The 25,142-nt window shown below is 33.5% G+C and overlaps 3 protein-coding genes and 1 pseudogene across 3 annotated transcripts; all 4 read left to right on the forward strand.

Moving 5' to 3' along the window:
* The first annotated feature begins 392 nt into the window (after window positions 1-392).
* On the forward strand, window positions 393-2,857 carry LOC120176481 (annotated as a pseudogene).
* A 3,289-nt stretch (window positions 2,858-6,146) lies between these two features.
* Window positions 6,147-9,817, forward strand: LOC120176485. The gene is made up of 5 exons (XM_039182912.1): window positions 6,147-6,314; window positions 6,893-6,939; window positions 7,024-8,971; window positions 9,057-9,126; window positions 9,211-9,817. The coding sequence occupies exons 1-3, from the start codon at window positions 6,261-6,263 to the stop codon at window positions 8,018-8,020; spliced, it is 1,098 nt and encodes a 365-aa protein (XP_039038843.1). The 5' UTR covers window positions 6,147-6,260; the 3' UTR covers window positions 8,021-8,971; window positions 9,057-9,126; window positions 9,211-9,817.
* LOC120176579 lies at window positions 8,905-9,777 on the forward strand. Its single transcript, XM_039182989.1, has 3 exons — window positions 8,905-8,971; window positions 9,057-9,126; window positions 9,297-9,777. The coding sequence occupies exons 1-3, from the start codon at window positions 8,905-8,907 to the stop codon at window positions 9,775-9,777; spliced, it is 618 nt and encodes a 205-aa protein (XP_039038920.1).
* A 3,568-nt stretch (window positions 9,818-13,385) lies between the features above and the next one.
* On the forward strand, window positions 13,386-13,911 carry LOC120176580 (zinc finger protein ZAT11-like). The gene has a single exon (XM_039182990.1). It carries the CDS (start codon window positions 13,414-13,416, stop codon window positions 13,909-13,911), a length of 498 nt encoding a protein of 165 aa, XP_039038921.1. The 5' UTR covers window positions 13,386-13,413.
* The last annotated feature ends 11,231 nt before the right edge of the window (window positions 13,912-25,142 follow it).

The following is a 25,142-nucleotide window of genomic DNA, read 5'->3' on the forward strand; positions in this document are numbered from 1 at the left end:
AACTCTGAATGAACGTGCCAGAAGCATGAGGATACATGTCGGATTACCCAAATTGCTATGGGCTGAAGCTATCAACACTGCAGCTTACCTGATCAACTGTGGGCCCTTAGTTCCCTTAGATGGTAGAATACCAGAAGAAGTTTGGAGCAAGAAAGAAATAAACATTTCACACTTAAGAGTGTTTGGTTGTATTTCTTATATACATATAAATTCTGCTGAAAGAAGTAAACTTGATGCCAAGTCCAACAAATGTGTCTTTGTTGGTTAAGGCTGTGGAAGTCTATTTCTGTCAGTGATTTTTCTTGGCTTAGATTAAAAAAATTGCTCCTGTGCTTCTATATTCGAAATTCTTGTTTTATGTCTTTATTTTTTTTTTTTCAGGACTCCAGTTAGGAACTACAAGTAGATGTCAACTTTCCAGATTGAAAAGGAGTCTTCATCGATTTACAACTTCCAAGAATCATCATCTCCAAAATTGATCAAATCACCTTCGCTTCAAAGAGTTCCTGGTGTATCTCGGGACCATGATGGTGCTTTTAACTCACAAGAATCACCTAAAGCTCATAGACCACCACCGGAGAAAATGCACGAAAACAGTTTGCCTGTGGATGGTGTTGATAAGGAACCATCAATCAGGAGGCAGGATAGTTTTGAAATGATGCTACCAGAGTTACCCAAACTTGACGTTCAGTCTACCCAGGAGCAGAAATCAAACGGTTCTGACCCAGAATCTCCTGTATCACCTCTTCTTACTTCTGATTCTAAAAGTGAACGTTCTCATTCTCTTACTTTTAGTTGCCCTCTCAGTGATGCTGATGACATCCCAATGAAAGCTAAGGAAGCGCATCATAAGGAAGCTCCATCTTTTTGGAGGTTAGCACAGCTTAGTTTTGCAGAGTGGCTCTATGCTGTGTTGGGAAGCATTGGTGCTGCAATCTTTGGCTCTTTTAATCCACTTCTTGCTTATGTTATCGCTCTGATAGTAACAGCATATTATAGGCGTCGGGAACAAAATGACTTACGGGATGATGTAGACCGGTGGTGTTTGATAATTGCCTGTATGGGTATAGTAACTGTTGCCAACTTTTTGCAACACTTCTACTTTGGCATTATGGGGGAAAAGATGACTGAAAGGGTTCGCAGGATGATGTTCTCAGGTATCTAACGCTTCATATCAATGTTGCAAATTTACTTGAATAATGAATTCAATGCATATTGTTTACCATGTTTTGCCTACCATTTACAGCAATGCTGCGGAATGAAGTTGGATGGTTTGATGAAGAAGAGAATAATGCAGACACCTTGTCCATGCGATTGGCAAATGATGCTACATTTGTACGGGCTGCTTTAGCACCGGCTTTCAATATTTGTACAGGATAGCACTGCTGTTATTGTTGCTTTGCTAATTGGGTTGTTGCTACATTGGCGGTTGGCACTTGTGGCATTCGCAACCCTGCCAGTTTTAACCGTCTCTGCTTTTGCACAGGTTTGCATATTTGTGCACCCTTTTTCTCCTCTATTATCTTTCGGTTTTCTTTCTTATTGAACTCCGATGTAAGATTGTCCGTATCCAAATTTCTGATTTGTTGAGTGCTAAAATGTATCAGAAATTATGGCTTGCTGGATTTTCTAAGGGAATCCAAGAGATGCATCGGAAAGCATCGTTGGTCCTCGAGGATGCAGTGAGAAACATTTACACAGTTGTCGCATTCTGTGCCGGTAATAAGGTAATGGAGCTCTACAGATTGCGGCTGAAGAAAATACTGAAAAAGAGTTTCTTTCATGGAATGACAATAGGTTTTGCATTCGGCTTTTCTCAGTTCCTTCTTTTCGCCTGCAATGCTCTTCACCTTTGGTACACCGCTCTCTGTGTTAAAAGAGGCTACGTCGATCTGCCTACGGCTGTCAAGGAGTACATAGTTTTCTATTTTGCCACTTTTGCACTGGTGGAGCCATTTGGATTGGCACCGTACATTCTCAAGAGGCGAAAATCTCTCGCTTCAGTGTTTGAAATTATCGACCGAGTCCCTAAAATCGAGCCAGATGATAACTCAGCATTGAAGCCACCTAATGTATATGGGAGCATCGAGTTGAAAAATGTTGATTTCTGCTATCCTACTCGTCCAGAAATGTTGGTATTAAGCAATTTTAGTCTTAAAGTTAATAGCGGACAGACTTTAGCTGTCGTTGGAGTTTCAGGATCTGGGAAGAGTACGATAATCTCTCTCATCGAGAGATTTTATGATCCGGTCGCAGGTCAGATTCTACTCGATGGGCGGGATTTAAAACAATACAACTTGAGGTGGTTGAGGAATCACTTAGGTCTTGTTCAGCAGGAACCCATCATCTTCTCAACTACTATCAGGGAAAACATTATATATGCACGGCACAATGCTAGCGAAGCCGAGATGAAAGAGGCCGCAAGAATAGCTAACGCTCACCATTTTTATCAGCAGCTTGCCGCACGGTTACGACACGCATGTTTGGTATGAGGGGTGTGGATTTAACCCCAGGACAGAAACAAAGAATCACCATCGCCCGAGTGGTCCTAAAGAATGCTCCCATCTTATTATTGGATGAAGCTAGCTCATCCATTGAATCCGAGTCGAGCCGAGTGGTGCAGGAGGCACTCGATACGCTGATAATGGGGAACAAAACTACCATTTTGATAGCCCATCGAGCTGCGATGATGAGGCATGTTGACAACATCGTGGTACTTAACAGCGGTCGTATTGTGGAGGAAGGGACACATGATTCTTTGGTTGCGAAAAATGGCTTGTACGTTCGTTTAATGCAACCACATTTCGGGAAAGGCTTGCATCAGCATCGACTGGTTTAATTTAATTCGGCTCGTGATAGACTGTAATTACTCATTTTAAGAGCCGGAACTACCACCGGCATGTGTGTTCTTTGTCGAATCTCTTGTTTACGAATGGGGGGATGATGAACAACTCGTAACGACATTATCCGAGTGATGAACCAAAGAGCATGTGAGGATGAGCGAGGGTAGCAACAACGTCAACTCCGATGGGTAGGCGTCGCGGTGGCCGTAGTTAACACTGTTTAAAGGCATGCTTTAGAATTCAGGGTTTGTGAATTTGGGTGGTGTTTGAAACATATAGATTGACATTCTTTCAAGGGGGCATAGCAGCATTAGATTGAGGCTTGTCCCTCTTGTCTCAATGGTATATTAATTTTGTATATACTCATTAGAAGAAAAAAATATGGTTGATAATTTTAGATTATAGTCCCAAATGTCAACAAAGATTAAATGTTATTCAAATTAGTCCTTACTACAATGTTATTCAAATTAGTCCTTACTCCCCAAATTAATCTCATTTGACTACAACGTGACCACTGTCAATCTCATCACTAGTTAAATGTATTATCTGACAGTCGGATTTATTCACTTACCAACTCGTAGATGATTATCAATCTTAGCACTGACATATTCGTACAAGTAAGATCGAAAGAGAGAATTTTGAATCCATCGCTTATTGTTCATCTTTTTCTTCAATTTTTCTTTCGTTTTCTTAAGTAGTTGCTGATCATGATTTGTTCGTTCAATTTAGAAAGAATGAATCATCTAAAACTATCTTATTAATAATATTAAAACTTATTCGTTCAATTTTGAAATCATATATAAAATTTAGTTTTTGTTTTATTTTAGTACCACTATTCAAAATTTAACATTTAAAAAAAATCAAAAGTTTAAGTATTAAAATTGACCAAAACTGATAGTTTAGGTACTAAATACGTTAAATTTTTAACTGCGGGTTACAAAAATGAAATGAAAACTAACGTTAGGTATGATTTTGAAAAAGTTGAAAGTTTATACTGATAATTTAAGTACTAAATGTGTAATTTACCCTAAAATCTATGCCAAATTGATCAACCAATCTCTTTGGATCAACCATGTGAACATGTGCCTAAACCTTTGCTTATGCTTCAAAACCATTAATGACATCGAAATCCTTCAAAATTATCTGATAATCATATTATTTTGGAGTTTATATTTCACATATGAATGATGCATAAATTTTGTTGATATGATTTCTTTTATTTCAAGAGAATTCGATGTATGGTTTTTCAGGTAATTCATTAATTTCAATAAGTTCAATTTTATTTTAGAGTATTTTTTTATTAACAGAGTTGATTCAAGTGATATAGCTTAAATAAAGTTTCAGGTTTGAGTCTTTGTGTATGTAGAAAATTCTCGCTGGAAGATTCACCTACCAAAGTCAAGTGTACGACCCAGATCGATCCAGATTAACCAGGGCGAAGCCTTGGTACTGGAGAGCAACTAAAAAATATTATTTTTTAATTCTATTTAAAATTTGAAGGAATACACTCGTTGAGTGACTTTGGTGATTAAAAGTGTTGTTCTCTCTTGAAATCTCGAATTCAAGTTGTATCTATAGATATGTTTGCACGTTGTTAATGGCTATTATGATACACATGCAATATAAAACAACATTGTTTTAGGCATCAATAACTGTACTAAAATGATGTCGTTTTGTCCATGTCATCATACTATTTGGATTTTAACGGCTCAGTGATACATTTGAAGTAGAAATCAAAGTTCAATGCTATAATTGAGAAATTAAAATACAGTGATAGAAACAATACAACTTCCAAAGTGAAGGGGTATATAGTGTAGTTTACTCAAACAATTAACAAACGCCACCATCGCCTAAACGATGTCGTATGGAAGCTCTCCCCGTCTCCTTCAAAAAAGAACAAATTGTCTAGGGTTTTAGCCATCTTGAATTCTGTTCTGTGAGAACTGAGATACAAGGGAGAAAATGGTGTTGTCAAACAAGAAGCTCAAACAGAATCTCAGAGCAGAACTATTGGCGAAAAGGGTATCCGAACCCGAACCAGATGAGAAAACCCATTTCAGAATCAGAGCCCCAGTCCTGAAATCGCTCCTGGACTCAGTAACTCTGAAACCCAGATTGTCAAAGCGAGAAAGAAGAAGAAAACGTGTCTTTTCCAAAAGGTTGAACCAGGAACCTGAAGAAAATGGAATGGAGATTGAAGAAGACGAAGAACAAAGAACCAGCGAGGAGGGTGAAAGAAGAAGACAATGAAGAGGAAGAAAGGAAAAGGAGGGTAAAACGACGTCGGAGAATAAGAAAGTGATAACAATAATAATAGTACTAAGAGGAAGAAGACTAAGACTAAGAATAAGAATAAGAAGAAAAGGAAGCAAGGATACGAGGGAAGAGCATAGGGTTATGCAGGTTGAGAATGGAGCCGAAAGGTGTTTTTTTTAATTGATTTTCAATGTTAATATAACACTTTATGCCAACAAGAAAAGGAAAAGGTTTGAATTTGATTGTGCTTTTGGTAATTGGTGTTTCAATTTGTATAAGTTTCTTAAGCTAAATTTTGCTTATCTAAGCCAATTATGTATATCATTTAGTTGCTATTTGATTGTCTCAGCTTGCTATCAGAACTGTTTTTGTACTTCCTTTTGTTATGGTTTGGTTTTTGTAAAGATATTGGCATTTTTATAGTCAACTAGAAAGCTCGAAAAATGGAGATGGGAGGAAGGACCTTTGGGGACGAAAACCCTTTTGTTTCCTTTTTTTGCTTTTCTGGAATTTAGTTGTTTGTTGATTGATAATAATTTATTTTATCTCCTTTTGCATATAAATGGGGTTATTGTTTCGGAGTTTCTAATTGCCACGCTTTGCCCTTTTTTATGCAGCCAGGTGAGGGAGGATGTTGCCACAAAAGTATACGTTGGAGGGATTCCATATCGCTATTCCGAGGATGATATCGATATTATTTTGAAAGTTGTGGCACCATAACTGATATTGATTGTATGAAGTTTCCCGACACTGGGAAGTTCAGAGGAATTGCAATTGTTAGTTTCGAGGTAATTATCCATGATGCTTGCTTGTACACACTTATAAATGCTTTACTAATTCGAGGTGGATCAGTTTATTCATATTAGTATCATCCGGTGTGTTAATCGTTATTGCTATGATAAGCTAGTTATTACTAAAGTTGGAAGGAGCAGAAGCTGAAGTATTCTAACACTATTCTTTGCATCGGAGTTGGCTCTATTTGTTCTTTGAAAATGGATATTTCATGCATATATATATATATATATATATGCTTGAAACAAGTAAAGTCTTCTTGTAGTTTATCTCACAAAAGTATACGTTGGAGGGATTCCATATCGCTATTCCGAGGATGATATTCGATATTATTTTGAAAGTTGTGGCACCATAACTGATATTGATTGTATGAAGTTTCCCGACACTGGGAAGTTCAGAGGAATTGCAATTGTTAGTTTCGAGGTAATTATCCATGATGCTTGCTTGTACACACTTATAAATGCTTTACTAATTCGAGGTGGATCAGTTTATTCATATTAGTATCATCCGGTGTTTAATCGTTATTGCTATGATAAGCTAGTTATTACTAAAGTTGGAAGGAGCAGAAGCTGAAGTATTCTAACACTATTCTTTGCATCGGAGTTGGCTCTATTTGTTCTTTGAAAATGGATATTTCATGCACATATATATATATATGCTTGAAATAAGTAAAGTCTTCTTGTAGTTTATCGCTATTGTTATGATAAGCTAGTTTTACGAAAGTCGGAAGGAGCAGAAGCTGAAGTATTCTAACACTATTCTTTACATTAGAGTTGGCTATATTTGTTCTTTGAAAATGGAATTTTTATGTATATGTATAAAAAAAAATAAAAATTCCATTTTCAAAGAACAAATATAGCCATTGTATATGGGAATAGGGTTTTGTTGTTGTTGTTGTATATGTGTGTGTGTGTGTGTGTGTTTGAAATAAGTAAAAGTCTTCTTGTAGTTGCTTGACTACGGATCGAGTTTGCTCACATTTTTATTTTCACTTCATACAGACAGAAGCGGCAGCAAAAGAAGCCTTGGCTCTTGATAGAGCTGAAATGTGAGTAAATGTTACGATCTTCGGTTGACCATATCATTATTTGCCGTTGTTAAACTGTGTTTATAATTTTCTGGGTTTCCTCAGGGGTGGAATGCAGTTGACGATTCAGCCCTACAAATCCACTCGAGTCAATAAAGCGACTGGTTTTGCCCCTAAGATGGTGGAGGGATACAACAGAATATATCTTGGAAATCTATCTTGGGATATAACCGAGGATGATTTGAAGAAGTTTTTCTCTGATGGCAATGTATCATCTATTCGCTTTGGCATGAACAAGGAAACAGGGGAATTCCGAGGCTATGCTCATGTGGATTTCTCTGATAGTGTATCAGTAGCCATGGCACTTAAGTTGGACCAAGAAATTGTGTGTGGTAGACCTGTGAAGATAAGTTGTGCTGTTCCTAAGAAAGCAGTGCAAACTCAATCAGGATCTCATCAAACGAGAAATGAAGTCTGTAGAAGCGATGAAAGAGCTTCAAGTAAAGAAGTATCTATGAGTGTCAGAGAACCTGTGGGTGTGAGTGTTGAAGCCCCTCAAGTTAGTGAAGTTGATAACGGAGGTTTGAGCGTTAGCAGTGGTAAGCTGAGGAGAAGGACGTGTTATCAGTGCGGAGAGAAGGGTCATATTTCTTCTGCTTGCACTAAAGGACCTGCAGGTGTCGAAGCACCTACTGGTAAGGAAGTACCTCTGAGCGTCGAAGCACCTACTGGTAATGAAGCACCTCTGAGAGTCGAAGCACTTACAGTTAATGAAGTTGATAATGTTGGCTTGAGTGTTAGCAGTGGTAAGTTGAGGAGACGGACGTGCTACGTGTGTGGACAAAAGGGCCATATTTCTTCTGCTTGCCCAAAAGGACCTGTGGGTACCGAAGCGCCTACCAGTAATGAAACAACTCTGAGTGTCGAAGCACCTACGACTAATGAACCACCCCCAGTTAACGAAGTTGAGAACGCGGTTTTGAGTGTTAGCAGTGGTAAGTTGAGGAGAAGGACGTGTTACGAGTGCGGACAAAAGGGTCATCTTTCTTCTACATGCCCAAACAAGAAATCTGCAGAAATAACAAATGCAAACAAAAATTGATCCCTTAATGGAAGATTTTTCACCTATCACCTCAATTGCTGCGACTGTTTACACGTGACTCCTGTTGCACTTACAAATTGGCAAAGATTTGAGGAAAATTGATAGTTATTTATTGCTACATGTGAGCTTCAACCGTTGAAGTTTCGCCCCGAAGGCTGTCAAATTGTTTCCACATTTTAAGCGTCATGGTTTCACGGGACTGACTTTGACTTTTTTTTTGGTTGAAAATGGAAACTTTGTCCTCATTTCACTTTGGTCCGTGAGCTTTCTGGTAGTTCACAAACTATGCAAGAACATGCTGGGATTTTGGCCCCACAACTGAAGAAATTGTCCCATGATGTTGGTTTAAACTCAAAAACAAGTTTATCCATTTCCTAGTAATGATTCCTTACATATCTTAATCATTCATGATTTTGTCAAAGATTGCCTCTTTATTTTAATCCATGCAACTTGATTTATTGAATGACATCTTTTGAAAACAACAGCATGAACTATTTTCGGATTCGATATTTTAAGTGAGAAGTTCTCTTATCTCTCTGTTTGCTAGTACTTGTCCTTGTTAGTTTTCCAGGCTCTTATGCAGGATTCCACTTTTCCTCTCAGCTGTTTCCTTCGATTCAATGAATCCTATTCGCCTAACTTCACCTGCCCTGAATCGATTTTCGAAACCTGCAGGCTTCAAAATTCAAAAACTTATGAATGCCTAAATATTTAACTTTCATTTGAGCTTTGTGTAAAACAGCAATGGCAGCCAACACAAGAGGGAAATCAGAGTTGGCAATGGAGAAGAGATATCAAGAGACTAGTCCCAAGAGAAACATCGTTTGGGTCGAAAGAAAATCGAACAACGAACAGAGTTCCCGAGGCTTACTACTTGTCTCGCAATGGCCGACTCGAACATCCTCATTTCCTGGAAGTCCCTCTTTCTTCTCCAGAAAGACTTTCTCAGAGGTAAACAAAAATGGGATTCTCTTGAAATTTAGTGTACTTTAAACTGATTTGTATAATTTCCTTGTAATCTGATGTATCCTTGCAGATGTTATAAATAAACTGAACAACCTCCGAGGTTATGGCATGGCCAACAGGTTTTCCTGGTCTTCAAAAAGGTACTATAGATTCTTTTTCATTCTTCTTGAAATAATCATATTCGAATTCGATGTCAAGCGAGCTGATTAAAGATTTCGTTTCAGGAGCTACAAGAACGGATATGCGTGGCAAGATTTATCGTAAAACGACTTCATATACCCTTGTCATGGACGTGAATACATCCTCAAAGGCTCACTGCTTTTAGAAACGTCTCTAAGCTTTCGATCTCCAAAGGTTCCTCGGAAACATACGGTTCGAGCAAAGATTCCAATGATGTTGCACAAACCAGAAGGAAACACCATTCATGGAGTGAATTCAAGGAGCTTGAGGAAGACGATCACAGGATCTTTATGGCCAAAACCAACAGAGAACTTATCAGCGAAGGCAACAGTGTGTCGACTCAGACAGATGGAGTCAAACAAGGAAGATTTGGGGTTGAAATAGCTGAGGAACACGAAATGGAGCCGAATGATTTGCATGATTCTCGACCGTCTTCGAATTCTAACTCGGAAATTCTGAAAGGCCTTAACATCTCAGCGGATATTAGAGATCAAAGCGTTGAAGATGATCGTCCCAGTGGGAGGATCAAAGCATCTGCAGTGCTGATGCAATTGATTGCTTGTGGATCAAGAAGGGTCAAGGATTGGGAATCAATGGAAATAAGGGGTTGATGAGAAACTAGTGGAATGCCATGAATCATGATGCCATGGTTAATATGGTCTCATTGAATTATAATATTAATTCAATTAAAGAATAAATTATATGTTGTTTTCCATTCAATGAGACCAGAAAATCTTGAACATGCAAATTTTCCTCTCGCGCGCCACTTGAAATCTGTTGTTTGGATTTTCTACCGCTCACTAATCTTAACACTCGTTACGGATAATTTATAAGAGGCTTTAATGAAAAAAAAAAGATTGATATTTCTTTTTAAAGATTTTGATATCAAATAACTGTCGAGTCAAAATATTTTGAGTTATTTGAGTTGATGAGTCGTATTTTACTACTCGAATTTAACTTAATTTTTTTTCAAGTAGAGTCGAGTTTAAGAAATTTGAGTTGAGTTTTTTCGAGTTTATGTGCTAATTGTATTATAATTATTTATAGTATTATGTTAAGGATTAATTCCAACTTTTCGACTTTCTCTAACCATTATATATATATATTTTCACATTATAATGTTATTTAATATATCAAATACAATATAAAATTATAAAATATATTTACAATATTATAAATTTTCTTTATTTTGAGGGTAAAATATTGATGAAAGTATAAAAGAGTCAAGGAATTTATAGGAAGAAAAAATTTGTAAACAATTGCAATCAAAAGACCAAATTGAGTAAAATACAAATAAAAAGGAGAGAGTGTTTTTTGTAAAAAAAAAAAAAAAGAATTGAAGTTACATATGTGTTTTATAGTGGTATATGACATGTGGTTCAAATTTGATAAAAAATAGACTTAAAATAAAGGATGAATTGAAGAAAAAAGGAAATTATGAAAAATTGAAGGACTAAATTGGAAAATAAAAAATTTTTTATCGAAAAGAGGAATCAAAAGTATATGTTTTTACGATGGTTTAGGAGCATATGGTTCAAATTTGGTTAAAAATATACTTAAAATGGAGGAGGAATTGAATGAATAATGAAATCAGGGACTAAATAATAAAACTATCAAAATTCATAGTCAATATTTTTCAAGTAATTCAAAATTCCCGAATTTCAATTCGACTCGAAATCGAAAATCGAATTGATAATTCGATTTGACACGAATAACTCGAAATTGAAAAAAAAAATTCGTCGAGTCGAGTTTTGTTCACCCCTAATGTATAAGATTTATATGTGTTATCAATAACTAAAAAAATATGAACAAATATTACTTTTTAATTATCCAAATAAAATAAAAAAATAATCATTGCAAAATTAAAAAAAGGGACTTAAAAGAATTAATTTATTTAATTTATGGGTTGTGAATAATGTATTATTATTTTATACGAATCACAAAGACCTAAAAATTAAGAGGAATAAGAATCTGTTAAGTATTTAATTCTAAAACCAGAAGGAACAAATGTCTTATTTAACTAATATTTAAATTAATAAGGACATAAGATATTATTCTACCAAAAGAATTGAGGGCTGCATCCGCTCCCACTCAACAAATGACTCCGTTCTAAGAATAAAAATATTAAGGGTTAACTATTTCAAATTCCACTTATGTCACCAACGTTTTAATTTTATTAATTTTAACACTGATGTTTATCCCACCAAAATCATATGTACGATGCGGATCAGTTTGAATTAGTTAAGGCAAAGTCTTAGAACCGAAAGGACAAAAAAAATTAAACAATCATATCAAATATTTGATATTATTATTTTATATAAATAAAAGTATACATATCATACAAAACTATAAATTCACCAATACAAAATTATAAATTGGATGAACATTTGTTAAATATGTAGGATTATTCATGGATTTTGATTTTGTGCAATAAATTTAATAAACATTTATTGAATATATAAGATTATACATTAATTTTAATTTTCTGTATTTGTACGTATAAAATTTTAATTTGATTTGCACGAAACAAGTTATTTTAGTGGTTAAAGGGATGATAGTTGTCTTTAAATGTTCCGGGTTCGAGCACCAACGTCTGCAGAGGTGTTTGAACGTTCATTTTTAAATGATTTAAAATCTTTTGAACATATAATACCCTTGTAATCGCATCAATTTAATAAAGAAAATTAATTTGATTCAATTTTTATAAATTATTATCATTATTATTACTATAACATTATTTTATGATCGGAGATTATAAATACAAATAATTATATTAATTTAATATAAAAATAATTAAATATTTTTATTTTTTAAAATTATGTATAATTGAATAAAGATTAAAGTTTCATGTACATAATTACATCAAAACAAAATTTTATGTATCATGCTAAAGAGTATATACATTTCGAGTGTTTAACCCGTAAGAAATCGTTTAGATGAATACCGACGTGTAAGAAACGACGTCGTCGCTAGCAGAGGAGATTGTTTGACACGACACTTAAATAAAAGATTCTTGTGAAATTTAATCAAAGATAAAATTACAAATTTAATCACTAAACTTACTCTCTCATCTATTTTGCTTATTGAACTTAATACATTGAATCTTTTTTTGTCACTAAACTTTATTCTATATCCCATATTTTGGTCACTCCGTAGCTAAATAGTTAACGACGTTAAAACGACGTTGTTTTACAAAAATATTTTCACCAAAACAACGTCGTTTTGCATATATATAATAATTTATTTTAACGCCGTTAAATATTTAACGACTGGATAACCAAAATAACCCAATGTGTTAAGTTTAATGAGGAAATTGAAAAGATTTAAGTACATAGAGTGAAATGGGAAAAAGAGTAAAGAAAAAACACGCTCATTATAAGACAAATTTGAAAGTTTGTATGCATAAATAATCATTTGAATGACTAAATTACAAAACATAACAGATATAAGGACTATGAAGCCATACAAATAAAAAAATGGGTTTAAGACAACAATTTCATAAGTTTTCGAAGCCTAAAAGTCTATTAGACGAGAGTTTTCAAACTAAGATTCTACATTTCGAACCTCTAGACTCCTTGAATGACCATAGAGAGTTTTCTAAGCCCAAGAAAGACCTAAAACAAGACCCGAAATATCGTGAATTAGTAAGTTTAATTCAATCAAAGCTAGATAGATGCTCGATTTTAATAAGTTTGATTCGAGTTTTTAACAAGTCGTACTGATTTATTTAATATTCGACTCGAAAAATTCACGAGCAACTCGAAAAACATAACTATGAAAATTTTATTTTTTTTAAAATAAATTATTAATAATATTAATATTTATGTGATGATTTTTTAAAAAAATACAATATGAGATTTTCATATAGTTAAAGTTTAGATTTAAGTTTAAGCTTCAACCGAGTTAAGTTTATTTTTTTTTATTTCAAACTTTTTCGAGCCTCATCCATGATTATGCTCAAGCTGAATTTAAAAATTTTAGACTCGTGAATTTTGAGTTGAATTTTTGAGCATAACTCAGTAGAATTCGAACTCGACTTAACTCGTTTACCGCGAGTAGATCGAATTGATTTCACACTCAAAAACATTCAATAACGAGTACAAACGTCATTTCAAAAGGTCAACTTTAAATGACAACTTCTCTCTCAAACCATCCTATAAATTTATATATTCTATTGCTCTTCCTTGTTTTCACTTGACAAGAAATCAAATACCCCATAGAACCTTGCATTTTCACACCCAAAAAGTATGAAGAGGAGCTTCCCTAGTGAAATAGAGAACAATTTAGCTTTGGCAAATTGTTTGATGCTCCTTTCACAAGGAAGAAACGATTACGATCAACGAGCCATCTTCAACATCAACAACAACAACAACCACCCTAGTAGGGTTTTCGAGTGCAAAACATGTAACCGGCAGTTCGCTTCGTTCCAAGCTCTAGGAGGCCACCGAGCCAGCCATAAGAAACCGAAGCTGATCGGCGGAGATAATGACTCGACCGAGAACCGGCGACCGACGAAACCTAAGACGCACAGATGCTCGATCTGCGGGCTCGAGTTCACGATCGGGCAAGCGTTGGGGGGACACATGAGGAGGCATAGGATTGGTTCGAGTGAAAACCGGGACCAACATGACGAGGCGGTGATAACACCGATCCTGAAGAAATCTAACAGCAGAAGGGTTCTATGCTTGGATTTGAACTTGACTCCACTGGAGAATGATTGTTTATTCCAAACTCTTCCCCTCTAATTACATAATTTTGTTTTTCCCTGCTAATTTTTTTCTTCACCAAGGGAGTTCTTGTATATAGTTGTTCATTAATTTATATGTAGATGTTTGGTAAATTATAATAAAGAGATACCATATATTTGTTCATTATTTTTGCTGTTATTCTACCAGTTAAATCTATTAACAGATAACTAAACCTAGATATAATCATTATTATCTTATGTTCAACGCGGCACCGAGCTTATATATAAATCATGATGCAAGATCGAAGAAGAAGACTCTCTCTCTCTCTCTCTCTCTCTGGATCTTTCTCAGATGGTTGTTCATCATCTTCTTCGGTTCGTTTATTTGCAGCTAGATTTTGCAACGACGTTCGACACTTATTTTTTTCCCAGTATTTGAAATCACAGGGAATCGAATTTCGACTATCACAGCTAAAAAAAAAGTCTCACAACCCTACCAACAAATTGTACGGCCGATTATGGTACACTATGTACAAGATCATTGGCAGAGCTGTTCATCATCCAAGTGAACCCCAGAAAACGAAATGTCTTGAAAGCTTTTCCAGAAGCAGTGCAAAATCAACTAGTTGCTAATACATGTGGGGTATTAGGTAAGAAGTCCATAGAAATTTGTTTCAAATTTTCCCAATTTGTTTACAAGGAAATCTCATAAAATGATTTGAGGATTGATGTATAAATACAAGGGCAAACTACATGTTTAATACCCTAATTATCACTTTTCTTCTGTTTTAATCATCCGACTATTTTTTTCAATCATACTTGACAATACGTTTTGATTTTAGTCTACTCACTCACCTGCAGACGTGATACTTTTTTATTTTTATTTCAATAATAACATGATATTATCTTATGATGACACATCAATATCAGTGCATCATCATTATTTTTTTACGATGAGTTATTAAAATAAAACTAAACATTATGAATGATTTTAAAAAAAGTAGAGCGACCAAATAGAACAAAAGTAATAATTGGGGCACTAATACTATAATTTACCCTAAACACAAACTAAATTATCAAAAGAAAATAATTTTTGAGATCACCATAGCTAGTTAAAACTAGCAAGCAACAGCGGCAAGAATATGGGCACTGGATTTGACTAGTTATAGCTTCACAAATTGTCATATTTCAATATTTGCTAGTCATATTAATTAATTGATTGATAACTGGATTTGACTAGTTAGGGCTTCACAAATTGTCAGATTTCAATTTTAATTAATTGATTGATAAAGATTGTAATCCATCAATAATGTCATAATCAAAGTCATCACTTCTATTTTCGATTTGGTCACTCAACTTTAAAAATTTTCAACTTTATCATTATATATTTGAATTTTATTTATTTTAATTACTTGACTGATAAATCTTTCGTGATTTGAGTTTTATTGATTTTGAGAAAAATCAAATAGAAAATAATAAAGAGGGGATAAAGAGGGGAAGGATAAAAATAATGTATTAACATATTCTCCGTTTATACATGTCAAGGCCACGCGTTATACATGGTGCAAGACTTTTCCAACGTAAAAACATTTTTCAGAGAATATAATTTATTATTTTAGAAAAAGTCTCGCATTTTGAGAATCACGAGGTCCATGAAATATTGAAATGTCCGTTGTAGCGCTCAACGTGAAATTAAAGCACCCTATCTACTCCACACGCTAGAAAATATTGAAGTGCTTGACATGAACTCTGTCTACCGTGCTTACTCCATACGTTGAAGCGCTTAGCGTGAATCAAATATCTTTCATTCTCTGATATCTGTCTAAAACAATATTGTTTTAGGCATCAATAATTGTACTAAAATGATGTTTTGTTCATTTCATCATACCATTTGGATTTTAACGGTTCAATGGTACATTTGAAGTATATATTAAAGTTCAGTGCTATAATTGATAAAATTGAAAAGTCTAGTGAAATAAACAATACAGCGGCCAAAGTTCAGGGGTATATAGTGTAGTTTACTCAAACAATTAACAAACGCCACCATTACCTAAACACAATTGTATCGCCTAAACAATACAAGGACCTCACAGTTTCAGCAATGCGAGGTCCACGATATATTGAAACGTCTCAGTAATTTATTACATATGGAATTTAACATATTCGTGTTCTATATAACGCGAGTTCTATGGATTTCCAACCCAAAACGCAAGTGTTTATAGGCACGTTAGAGGGGTGTTTTCGGGTAGCTAATCTAATTTTTTTTTTGTAATTTATAAGATTAGAGGCGTAGTATCGGAATTTATGTTTCAATTGAGGCCGATATCGACACATACGACATATTGTAAGCATGTTAAAAAAATTATAAATAATTAGCTGACCCTATTCTCATATGTAATGGGATATGGGAGAGATAGGATAGTAGACTGCCCCCAATACCAGATTGAGAGAAGCTTCCATGGAAGACCTCCGGCAGTCAAAATTATGAATTACCCACCGTGGGACTCAATCCCACGACCACAAGGTTAAGAGCATTATGCTCTACCAACTGAGCTGGACGGGTAATTTGTAAGCATATTAAAAACCGCATTCAAAATAGTTCCAAAGCTTGTTTTGTGCAAGAGTAAGAAGATAAAAAAATGGCTTGATAGACATATTCGGGTGTATTTTCAGGTAGTTAATCTATTTTTTTTTTGTAATTTATAAGATTATAGGTTTAGTAATGGTACTTATCTTTCAGTTGAGGGTAATATCGACACATATGAGACAAAGTAAGCGGGATAAAAATCGCGTTCAAAATGCAATAATGCCAAATGACCATTGACACAGTAAGGAAGGATTCCGACTATGAGGAAGAAGTTCAAAATTTTAGGAACATTTTAGAAATAAAAAGGTTTAAAGCACGATGTTTCGGCGTTGGTGTTATGCACTTAAAGGTCCAGCAATCGAAATGAGATAAATCTAAAAGTTTAGGGATGAAATTGTAAATTTTAAAACTTGAGCGGACAAAGCAACTATTATGGTCAAAGTTAAGTGACCAAAAAATGTAGTTTACCCTCATAAATTTTCTATATACATCCAAATTCAAATAATCACTTTGCATAGTCATCGCAATGACAACATTATGGAGGGTAATAATTATATAATATAACATAAACATTATAAACGATTCATAGAATATAATGCGAATAAACGATTAACATGTTAGAATTTATATAATATTATAAATTTGTACTATAATCTATTAGAAATTTCTTTGCCGGACTGAGAATATGTGAATATCAAAATTCGAATAGTAAATATTATTTGAAAATTTAGCATTTTATTTTACAATAATAATAAATAAAATTAATTTTTTAATTTATAACAATTATAGGATAATATTTATTTAAAATTTTCTTATTTATCAATGTATGCACATAGTGTAAATACAACTGTTCGAATTTAAAATCTCAAAAAAAATCAACATTTTTATCATTAAATTTGTTTAATAAATTTAAGGGTAAAGTACATAAATGCTCCCTTGACTATAGGGTTATGCTTTATTAAGTCCCTTGACTATTAGAAGTTACAAAATGATCATCTGACTATAGAATGTTGCTTTGTGAAGTTCTTCGACTATTCAAAGTTACAAAATGATCACCTGACTATTCTTTATGTTTCAAACTCATCATTTTTCGTTAAAAATTTGATTTTTTTAAGCTGGATGTTAACATGATGACTAGAATATGATAGTCATTTGAGATTATGGGATCAGATTTTGTCATATCACAGTTAATAGGTTAACATTCAGCTCAAAATACCATCATTTTTTTTTAAAAAATGACGAGTTTGGAACATAACGAATAGTCGAGTGATCATTTTGTAACTTTTAATAGTTGAGGGACTCAACATAGCAACACTCTATAATCAAATGATCATTTTATAATTTTTAATAGTAAATGGACTTAATAAAATAATATCTTATAGTCGGAGACCATTTGCCTACTTTACCCTTAAATTTAATAAATATACCATACATATACGATTTTAATAAGTGAAGTACTGCAATTACACGGCATTTTGGATTTTCTGATTTTGAAAATTAATCAAACCCTAAATTTTATTTAACTATATTTCTAGAACGATGCTGTGTTCGTGGCCTCTTTCAAATCAAGAAGTCGTTCTAAAGTGACATTATCGATGATTATAGCTTCCCAGAAAGTCTCGTATTTGTAGTGATCTAGAATGCTGCCAATTTTCCTTTTCAAAAATTATATATAAAATTTTTAATATTCGTCTGATAAGATTCATATCAAGCCTGAAATTATTAAAAATCATTTTCACATGGTAGAATTTATAGGCGATTGTATCAAAATATCACCCGTACAAGTAATAATTATATGTCAGGTATTTTTTTCCTAATATTATCGATCTAGCACCTTTTCGGACAAGCGATCCACGCCTTTGCGGGGTTCTATCCGAACTGATGCCACGTTATGAAAGGCGCGGATCACCATCTACGCCTTATCCGAGCTGGCGCCACGTCAACACAGGCGTGGATCGCCATCCGTGCCTTTCAGGGTTTTTGACACGCATACGTAAGGCGCGGATCATTATCTACGCCTTTCCTTTAATACCCCAACCATCCGCCGCCCATATTTATGGGAAACCTGTCTACCCTCTCTTCCTATAAATACCTCATAACCTCTTCCTCAAACACAACATCCAAACCACACTCAAATCTCAAATTCTCTCTTTCTTAATCTTTCTATTAAGAAGGTAAAATATTTTTATTGTATTATAATAAATCAAAAAATTATTATTTTATTAAATTTTATCATACGAACTTTTTATTAATTTTTGTAGTTATAAAATGGAAGGCAGTTTGCTACGTTTAGATGTGAATCATATCTCGAGACATTTTGCTGATAATATAACAATTTTAAATTCTATTGTAATTTTAATTATTGTTATTGTTTTATTTATTTAATTTGTTTAGTATTAGTTTATATTTTAATTTTTATAATATTTATTAAATTAGGAGAAATATTGTATATTAGATCCATTCATTCATAACCTTAAGTTAGAGATACCTACTCTTGTATGGTCGTATTTAGTCGAGGCTGGATTCAGTTACGTAGCAAAATATGAAGGGCACTGTAACCTTGAATCCAACCTTATTTCTGCATTGGTTGAGAGGTGAAGACCACAGACACACATTTTATCTTATATGTAGAGATTGTACAATTATGCTGGAGGATGTTTCCATGCATTTGGGGCTTTTCGTAGATGGGGATATGATTCCTGGGGTGGCGCATGGTGACTGACATTCTTTGTGCGAGAAGTATCTTGGAGGTGTCCCGCCTAATTTCAATGGTGGTCGAATTTCGTTAAATTGGTTGGATACAACTTTCAAACATTTAAGTGGTAACGCTCCGAGTAGAGGGTTAAATTGTATGCACGGGCTTGTATATTACATCTCATTAGAGAGATCCTGATGCCAGAAAAATAGCGCAATCAAGTTCATTGTATGTGGTTGCATCACCTCGCAGATTTTTATCATACTGGTACACTCAGTTGGGGCTCCACAATTTTGACATTTTTGTATAGGGAAATGTATTGAGCTACTGACTATCGAAAAAATGCTATCGATGGATGTCTCGTTCTTCTCCAGTCTTGGGTGTGGTATCGCATGCCCTTTTTATGTCCGGTGGTGAAAAACCCATTGGTCTTCCCGCTATTATTGAGATAATTTCAATACTGATTTCGTATATAAATAATGTTGTTGAGTATATAATGAAAATTACTTCATGGAATAGGTGGTCAAGTGCAAGAAAAGATCATTGGGATTTACCTGATGAATTGGAAGAAATTAGGCTACTCATTGATCAGAAGGCTGGTACAGAGGTATATATTTAAATATTATTTCTACTTTTAATTATCGTTATATAATTAGAATATTATTTTGATAATATATATATATATATATTTGTTTTAGTTTTAATGGGCTCCTTATTCTACTGAAGAAATGATGATTTGTATTCCACATCACTTAAGAGGCCCATTAGATGTTTGGATGGAAGTGGTCCCTTTGAACGAATAATCCAGTCTCAACACCATCCGCAGCTGGCTCACGAAGAGGTTCTTTTGGTGGAGATGAGGGTTCCTCCACGATGTCAACATTTAGGTCAAACAAGCTGGTAGTTGCATGCCTTCATCTTGAACTTTAAAGCATCTCGACATTGAGGTCGAAGAAACTCGTAGTTGAATGTCTCCCCTTGAAACTTGAAGGCATCGTGTGAAATGGGTAATGCATAAATTGCTGAGTCCAAGGCATCTCCATATTCAAGTCAAAGAAATTGGGAGATGAATGTCTTCCCCTTGAAGCCACCTCGGTACAGATCGTAAGAAGTTGCTGATGAATGTCTCCCCATTGAACTTGATGGAATGACACCATGATGTGGATTTCCCATTAACGAGTTAAAACCATTATATATTACTTGAGTTTGACTGTCAACTTGATCAGCATGTTAAGTAAGCCCACAGTGGGAGAATAATGACATACCACAAACAACACACACTTTAACAATTGTATACATCTGTGTATCGGCGTCTGAATAATGATTTTGAGAATCAACCATCATAGCAACATCGTCATCGTTGGATAGTTCGAATGCTTATAAGTTAACGGAAATATTGCGATTTAAAATATGTACTGAAGTGAGGACAGACTCCTAGTACTTCCAACATGAACCTTTCTTGAAATTTTCGTTATCATCTCCTCAAGAGTTATGTTTCTCTTGAAGAATATTCTGACATAATGATTTGATGCGAAGACGACGCCAGTTTCATCTTCCTGAATTTCTCCATCATAGTAAATAATAGTTGAAATGCACGTCATTCTGAGAGTGAAAGATTGAGAGTCTTATATATGCAAAAACAATAGCTAAAATACGCTTATTTAAATAAATAGTATATGAATTAAAATATAAACTAATAAAAAATTTAAAAATTTAAAAATTTTCACAATAATTTAAATAATATAATTTTATATTGTTACCGTATCGACAAAATTGTCTCAAGGTACGATCACACTTTTCAATTTTACAACCGTAAAAGATAATACAAAATAATCATTACAATAATTTTTTTCAAATAATCATATATAAAATAAATATAATATAATAAAAAATAATTTTACCTTACAACAAAAATAGAAAAAATTGATAAAGCAAAAATAAGAAGTAATTTTGATGTGGTGATGTTTGCATAGAGGGAGTCTTATTTATAGGGGAAGGGGAGGGTTTAAAGGCCGAGCTGCTATGGTGGTATCAATAATGGAAGGCGCGGATCATTATCTGCGCCTTACGTACGCATGTCAGAAACTCCTGGAAGGCGCGGATGGCGATCCACGTGTCGTGTCGTGACATGGCGATCCACGCCTGTCGTGACATGGCACCAGCTCGGATAAGGCGCGGATGGCTATCCGTGTCTTTCATGACATGGCGTTAGCTCGGACAGAACCCCGCAAAGGCGCAAATGACGATCCGTGCCTTGTAAGAAAGGGTTCTAGATAGGTAATATTATGAGAAATGATACATGATAGATAATTATTACCTGTACAGGTGTTATTTCGATAAAATTACCGAATTTATAATGACAAAATATAATTCTCTAGAAACCGTAATTATAATAACAATAGAAAAAGGATTCAAACTTAAATTTAATATTAATAAAAATTAAAATAATATCCCTGACTATACTATAACTCTATAAGCTTGATTAATATATATATATAGGCAATACCGACGGGTAGATTTAAATGGTAAATAATTTAATATCACTTAAGTATATCTTGAGTTAAAGTCATTGTGTTGTACAAAATCTCCGTTGAAATATTCATCCATCAAAATCAAACGTGCAACACAAATCTATATGGGTTAATCAGGACAAAGTCTTGAGAACTAGAACAACAACGTAAAAAAACATATATATAGGCTCTACCTCGTTCCTTTTCTATAGGCTTTTCCTCGTTCCTTTTCTATAGGCTTTTAATCAAAGGCAAACTATTCGTATGACCATTTCTTATTATTATTTTTATTTTGATTATCAATTTTAAAATTTTATCAATTAGATCGCCTAGCTATTTAAGTGTATCAATCAAACCACTTGACGTTAACCTTTAACGAAGGATATGGCATAACTATTAATTAACAATTGTGTATGGTGCTATCGACGATGCGTGTGTATTAGTCTTCAATCACTAAATAAATATATATACTTAAAACATTATATTTAAACACTTGAAAACTCACATATCTAAACAATATAAACTAATACACATGCATCGTTGTCGCCACCCAACTCGACTTGTACATGTATTCGTGTAATTACATGTTTTCAACATATACCACACACATTTATTAGGTTTGTTTCAATAGTTTAGGTGCTCTTATACTTCCTAATTGGCCCAAATTCAAATCCTTACTTGGTAATTTTTATTTTCTTTATGTTAAACGGGGGATTTAACCCGGTAATTAAGGCACCTCAACTTAGTTAAATTCCCCTCAATTTCAATTTTCTTCAATTTATTTTTTTCCAATTAAATGATAAAATAAATTAAAACTAATATCAATTTAGTAAGATGTATAAAAAACAGAGATTTAATGTGTAATTATAACATTTTTAACTGTGAAATCACTTATATTTAAGGGTAAAGTATACAAGTAGGCCATCAATTTCAAGGAAGTAATTTGTTGAGTTATCCAACTATTAAAGTTATATAATGATCTCACGACTACTTATATGTTTCAAACTCGTCATTTTCTATTAAAAGTTGATAGTTGTCTGAGCTGGACATTAACTTGCTGACCGAGATATGATAAAATCATATTTTAATGATATCTACTGGCATCACCAGTGCTCTCAAGCACTGACTCGACGACATAATGTAAACAAAGAGTCAATTCATAAAATACAACTTAAACAATTACGAGATCAGATTTTATCATGTTTCAATTAACAAATTAACGTTCAATTCATATGGTTGTTAGTTTTTTAACGAAAAAGAATAAGTTTAGGACATATAAATAGTTAGATGGCTCAACAAAGCAACGCTCTATAATTAAGTAACCATTTTATAATTTTTAATAGTCAGAGACTAAACAATGTAGTGCCTATAGTCGTATACAATTTGTGTATTTTACCTTATATTTAATTACCCTTTGAACTTGTGGTTGGGCAGAGTTTACCGTCCACATCCACGTCAACTAAAAGAGTTTACTTGAAATGTAATTAATTAATAATAATTAACAAAAGTCAGTAGTTAAACATACTTAAAAATAATTAAAAAACTAAGGGCTTTGGGTTAAGTCATAATCAGCTTCAAAAGTTGACTAGCCGCCACTAATTTGTTGTTTGTTAATATTTTGTTCAACCACCCCTCATTCCCCTCCTTTGTCATCTCTTTAATTTAAAAACATTTTCTAGTTTTCCCACTAATTACTTATAGAACTTAAAATAGTATAATTCAAGTTAAAGTACATAAATGGTCCCCTGATTATATGATATTATTTTATTGAGTCCCTTAACTATTAAAAGTTATAAAATGGTCACTTGATTATTTATTATGTTCCAAACTCGTTATTTTTTGTTAAAAATTAAAGATCATCTGAGTTAGACATTAACATTCCGACTGAGATATGATAGTCGTTTAAGATTATGAGATCAAATTTTATCATATCTCAATTAGTAGGTTAACGTGTAACTCATATTACAGCCAACTTTTTAATAAAAAATGACGAATTTGGAATATAATGAATATTCAGGGTGACCATTTTGTAATAGTTAAGGGAATCAACAAAGTAACTCCCTATAATCGGAGGATCATTTTGTAACTTTTAAAAGTCGATGAACTTAATAAAACAATATCTTATAGTAAGAGGACCATTCATGCACTTTACCCTATAATTTATAATTAAAGTTCTTGGATTTAAATTTTGAAACATCTATAATCATTTCTTCTCCTTTTAATAAATTTGGTCGTGTAATAAAAAGATAAACATTTACTGATAAAATTACTCGAATTCAGATCACTCGTAAAGAGCAACATGGAAAATTAAGCAAAAGCAAACAAAGAAACACTTTTGGCGACGGATTTAATGTCCCCCAAAAGTATTTCAGACTTTTGAGTGTTTGACACGTAAGCAATGACAGCCAAACAATTCAAGATGAAGTCGTGGCTAATAGAGTAGATTGTTTGACACGACGTTTTTGTTCAAACGGAAGATTCTTGTGAAATTTTATTAAAATTGGGTTTTTACTTCTGTTTTTTCAATTTCGTCGGTGGAAGATCTAATAAGCGATGACGAAACGATAGATGAACAAATTATATTGATTAGTTAGATTCACTCGGGTTGCATATCTAATTGTTTTAACTTGCATGAACAAAATGGTCTTAATGATATGTTTATTATCTCCAATTGTTTTGGATTCGGGTATTACATCTGTAAGAATGAATTAGTGTTCATTATTAAATGATCGAAAAAATACTATCTTATAATTATTCTATGATATGGTAAAAAAATATATAAATAAAACCCAACTTTTATCTAGAAATGAAATCAAAATATAAGAGTTGGAGTATGTCTACGTATTATAAGACTTAAATCAGTATAAAAAATAAATTTAAACATGTATAATTTCAACTTTATTATTAAGGGTTAATTACAAGTTTCATCACTCAAGTTTCTTTTTACTTCTATTTTGGTCATTAAAATTTGATTTTTTTAATTTAAACTTTGAACTTTTGATTTGTTTCTATTTTGGTTATTCTATCGTTAAATACTTAACGACGTCCTAAATATTTTTCTTTTAGAAATTATGAAATAAACCTAAAACTTTCTTCATTTTTTTGAAAAAAAAGTCTCTAGTTTCAAATTCCTCTTAATTTCTTGATGTTAAAACATCTTCTTCCAAATCCCAACTATGGGGAGATGGAGGAGGAGCAAGCGAGCTATATTTCTTGATTTCACTCTGATCATAGATAAGAGTGGTTTAGGTTTTTATGAGTTTTTGGGTTGAGGGTTGAATTGTATGAGTTTTAAAGTGATTTAAGTAAAAAAATCTAATAGTGGTAGGAGATAATGAGACAAGTTGATTGATTTCTTGAATGATTAGAAAATGATAATTGCAACACTGACATAACATATGAATGAAATTGTACAACTTTCATCTTCGAAGGAAAAATATACCACAAGAGTAAATTAAAAAAAATAAACTTTATTGATCAAAATAGGAGTGAGAAAA

Source organism: Hibiscus syriacus, unplaced genomic scaffold (assembly GCF_006381635.1).
Source record: "Hibiscus syriacus cultivar Baekdansim isolate YM2019G1 unplaced genomic scaffold, ASM638163v2 tig00112249_pilon, whole genome shotgun sequence".
Taxonomy (NCBI): Eukaryota; Viridiplantae; Streptophyta; class Magnoliopsida; order Malvales; family Malvaceae; genus Hibiscus; species Hibiscus syriacus.

What these genes read in the sequence shown, in the direction of transcription:
- LOC120176485 (XM_039182912.1), top strand. Translation starts at nt 6,261, where the DNA reads ATGAAGTTTCCCGACACTGGGAAGTTCAGAGGAATTGCAATTGTTAGT. An exon ending in TTGCAATTGTTAGTTTCGAG is followed by an intron (nt 6,315 to 6,892) that starts GTAATTATCCAT and finishes CACTTCATACAG; the next exon opens with ACAGAAGCGGCAGCAAAAGA. An exon ending in GCTCTTGATAGAGCTGAAAT is followed by an intron (nt 6,940 to 7,023) that starts GTGAGTAAATGT and finishes GGGTTTCCTCAG; the next exon opens with GGGTGGAATGCAGTTGACGA.
- LOC120176580 (XM_039182990.1), top strand. Translation starts at nt 13,414, where the DNA reads ATGAAGAGGAGCTTCCCTAGTGAAATAGAGAACAATTTAGCTTTGGCA.
- LOC120176579 (XM_039182989.1), top strand. Translation starts at nt 8,905, where the DNA reads ATGGCCGACTCGAACATCCTCATTTCCTGGAAGTCCCTCTTTCTTCTC. An exon ending in CCAGAAAGACTTTCTCAGAG is followed by an intron (nt 8,972 to 9,056) that starts GTAAACAAAAAT and finishes GTATCCTTGCAG; the next exon opens with ATGTTATAAATAAACTGAAC. An exon ending in TTTTCCTGGTCTTCAAAAAG is followed by an intron (nt 9,127 to 9,296) that starts GTACTATAGATT and finishes ACATCCTCAAAG; the next exon opens with GCTCACTGCTTTTAGAAACG.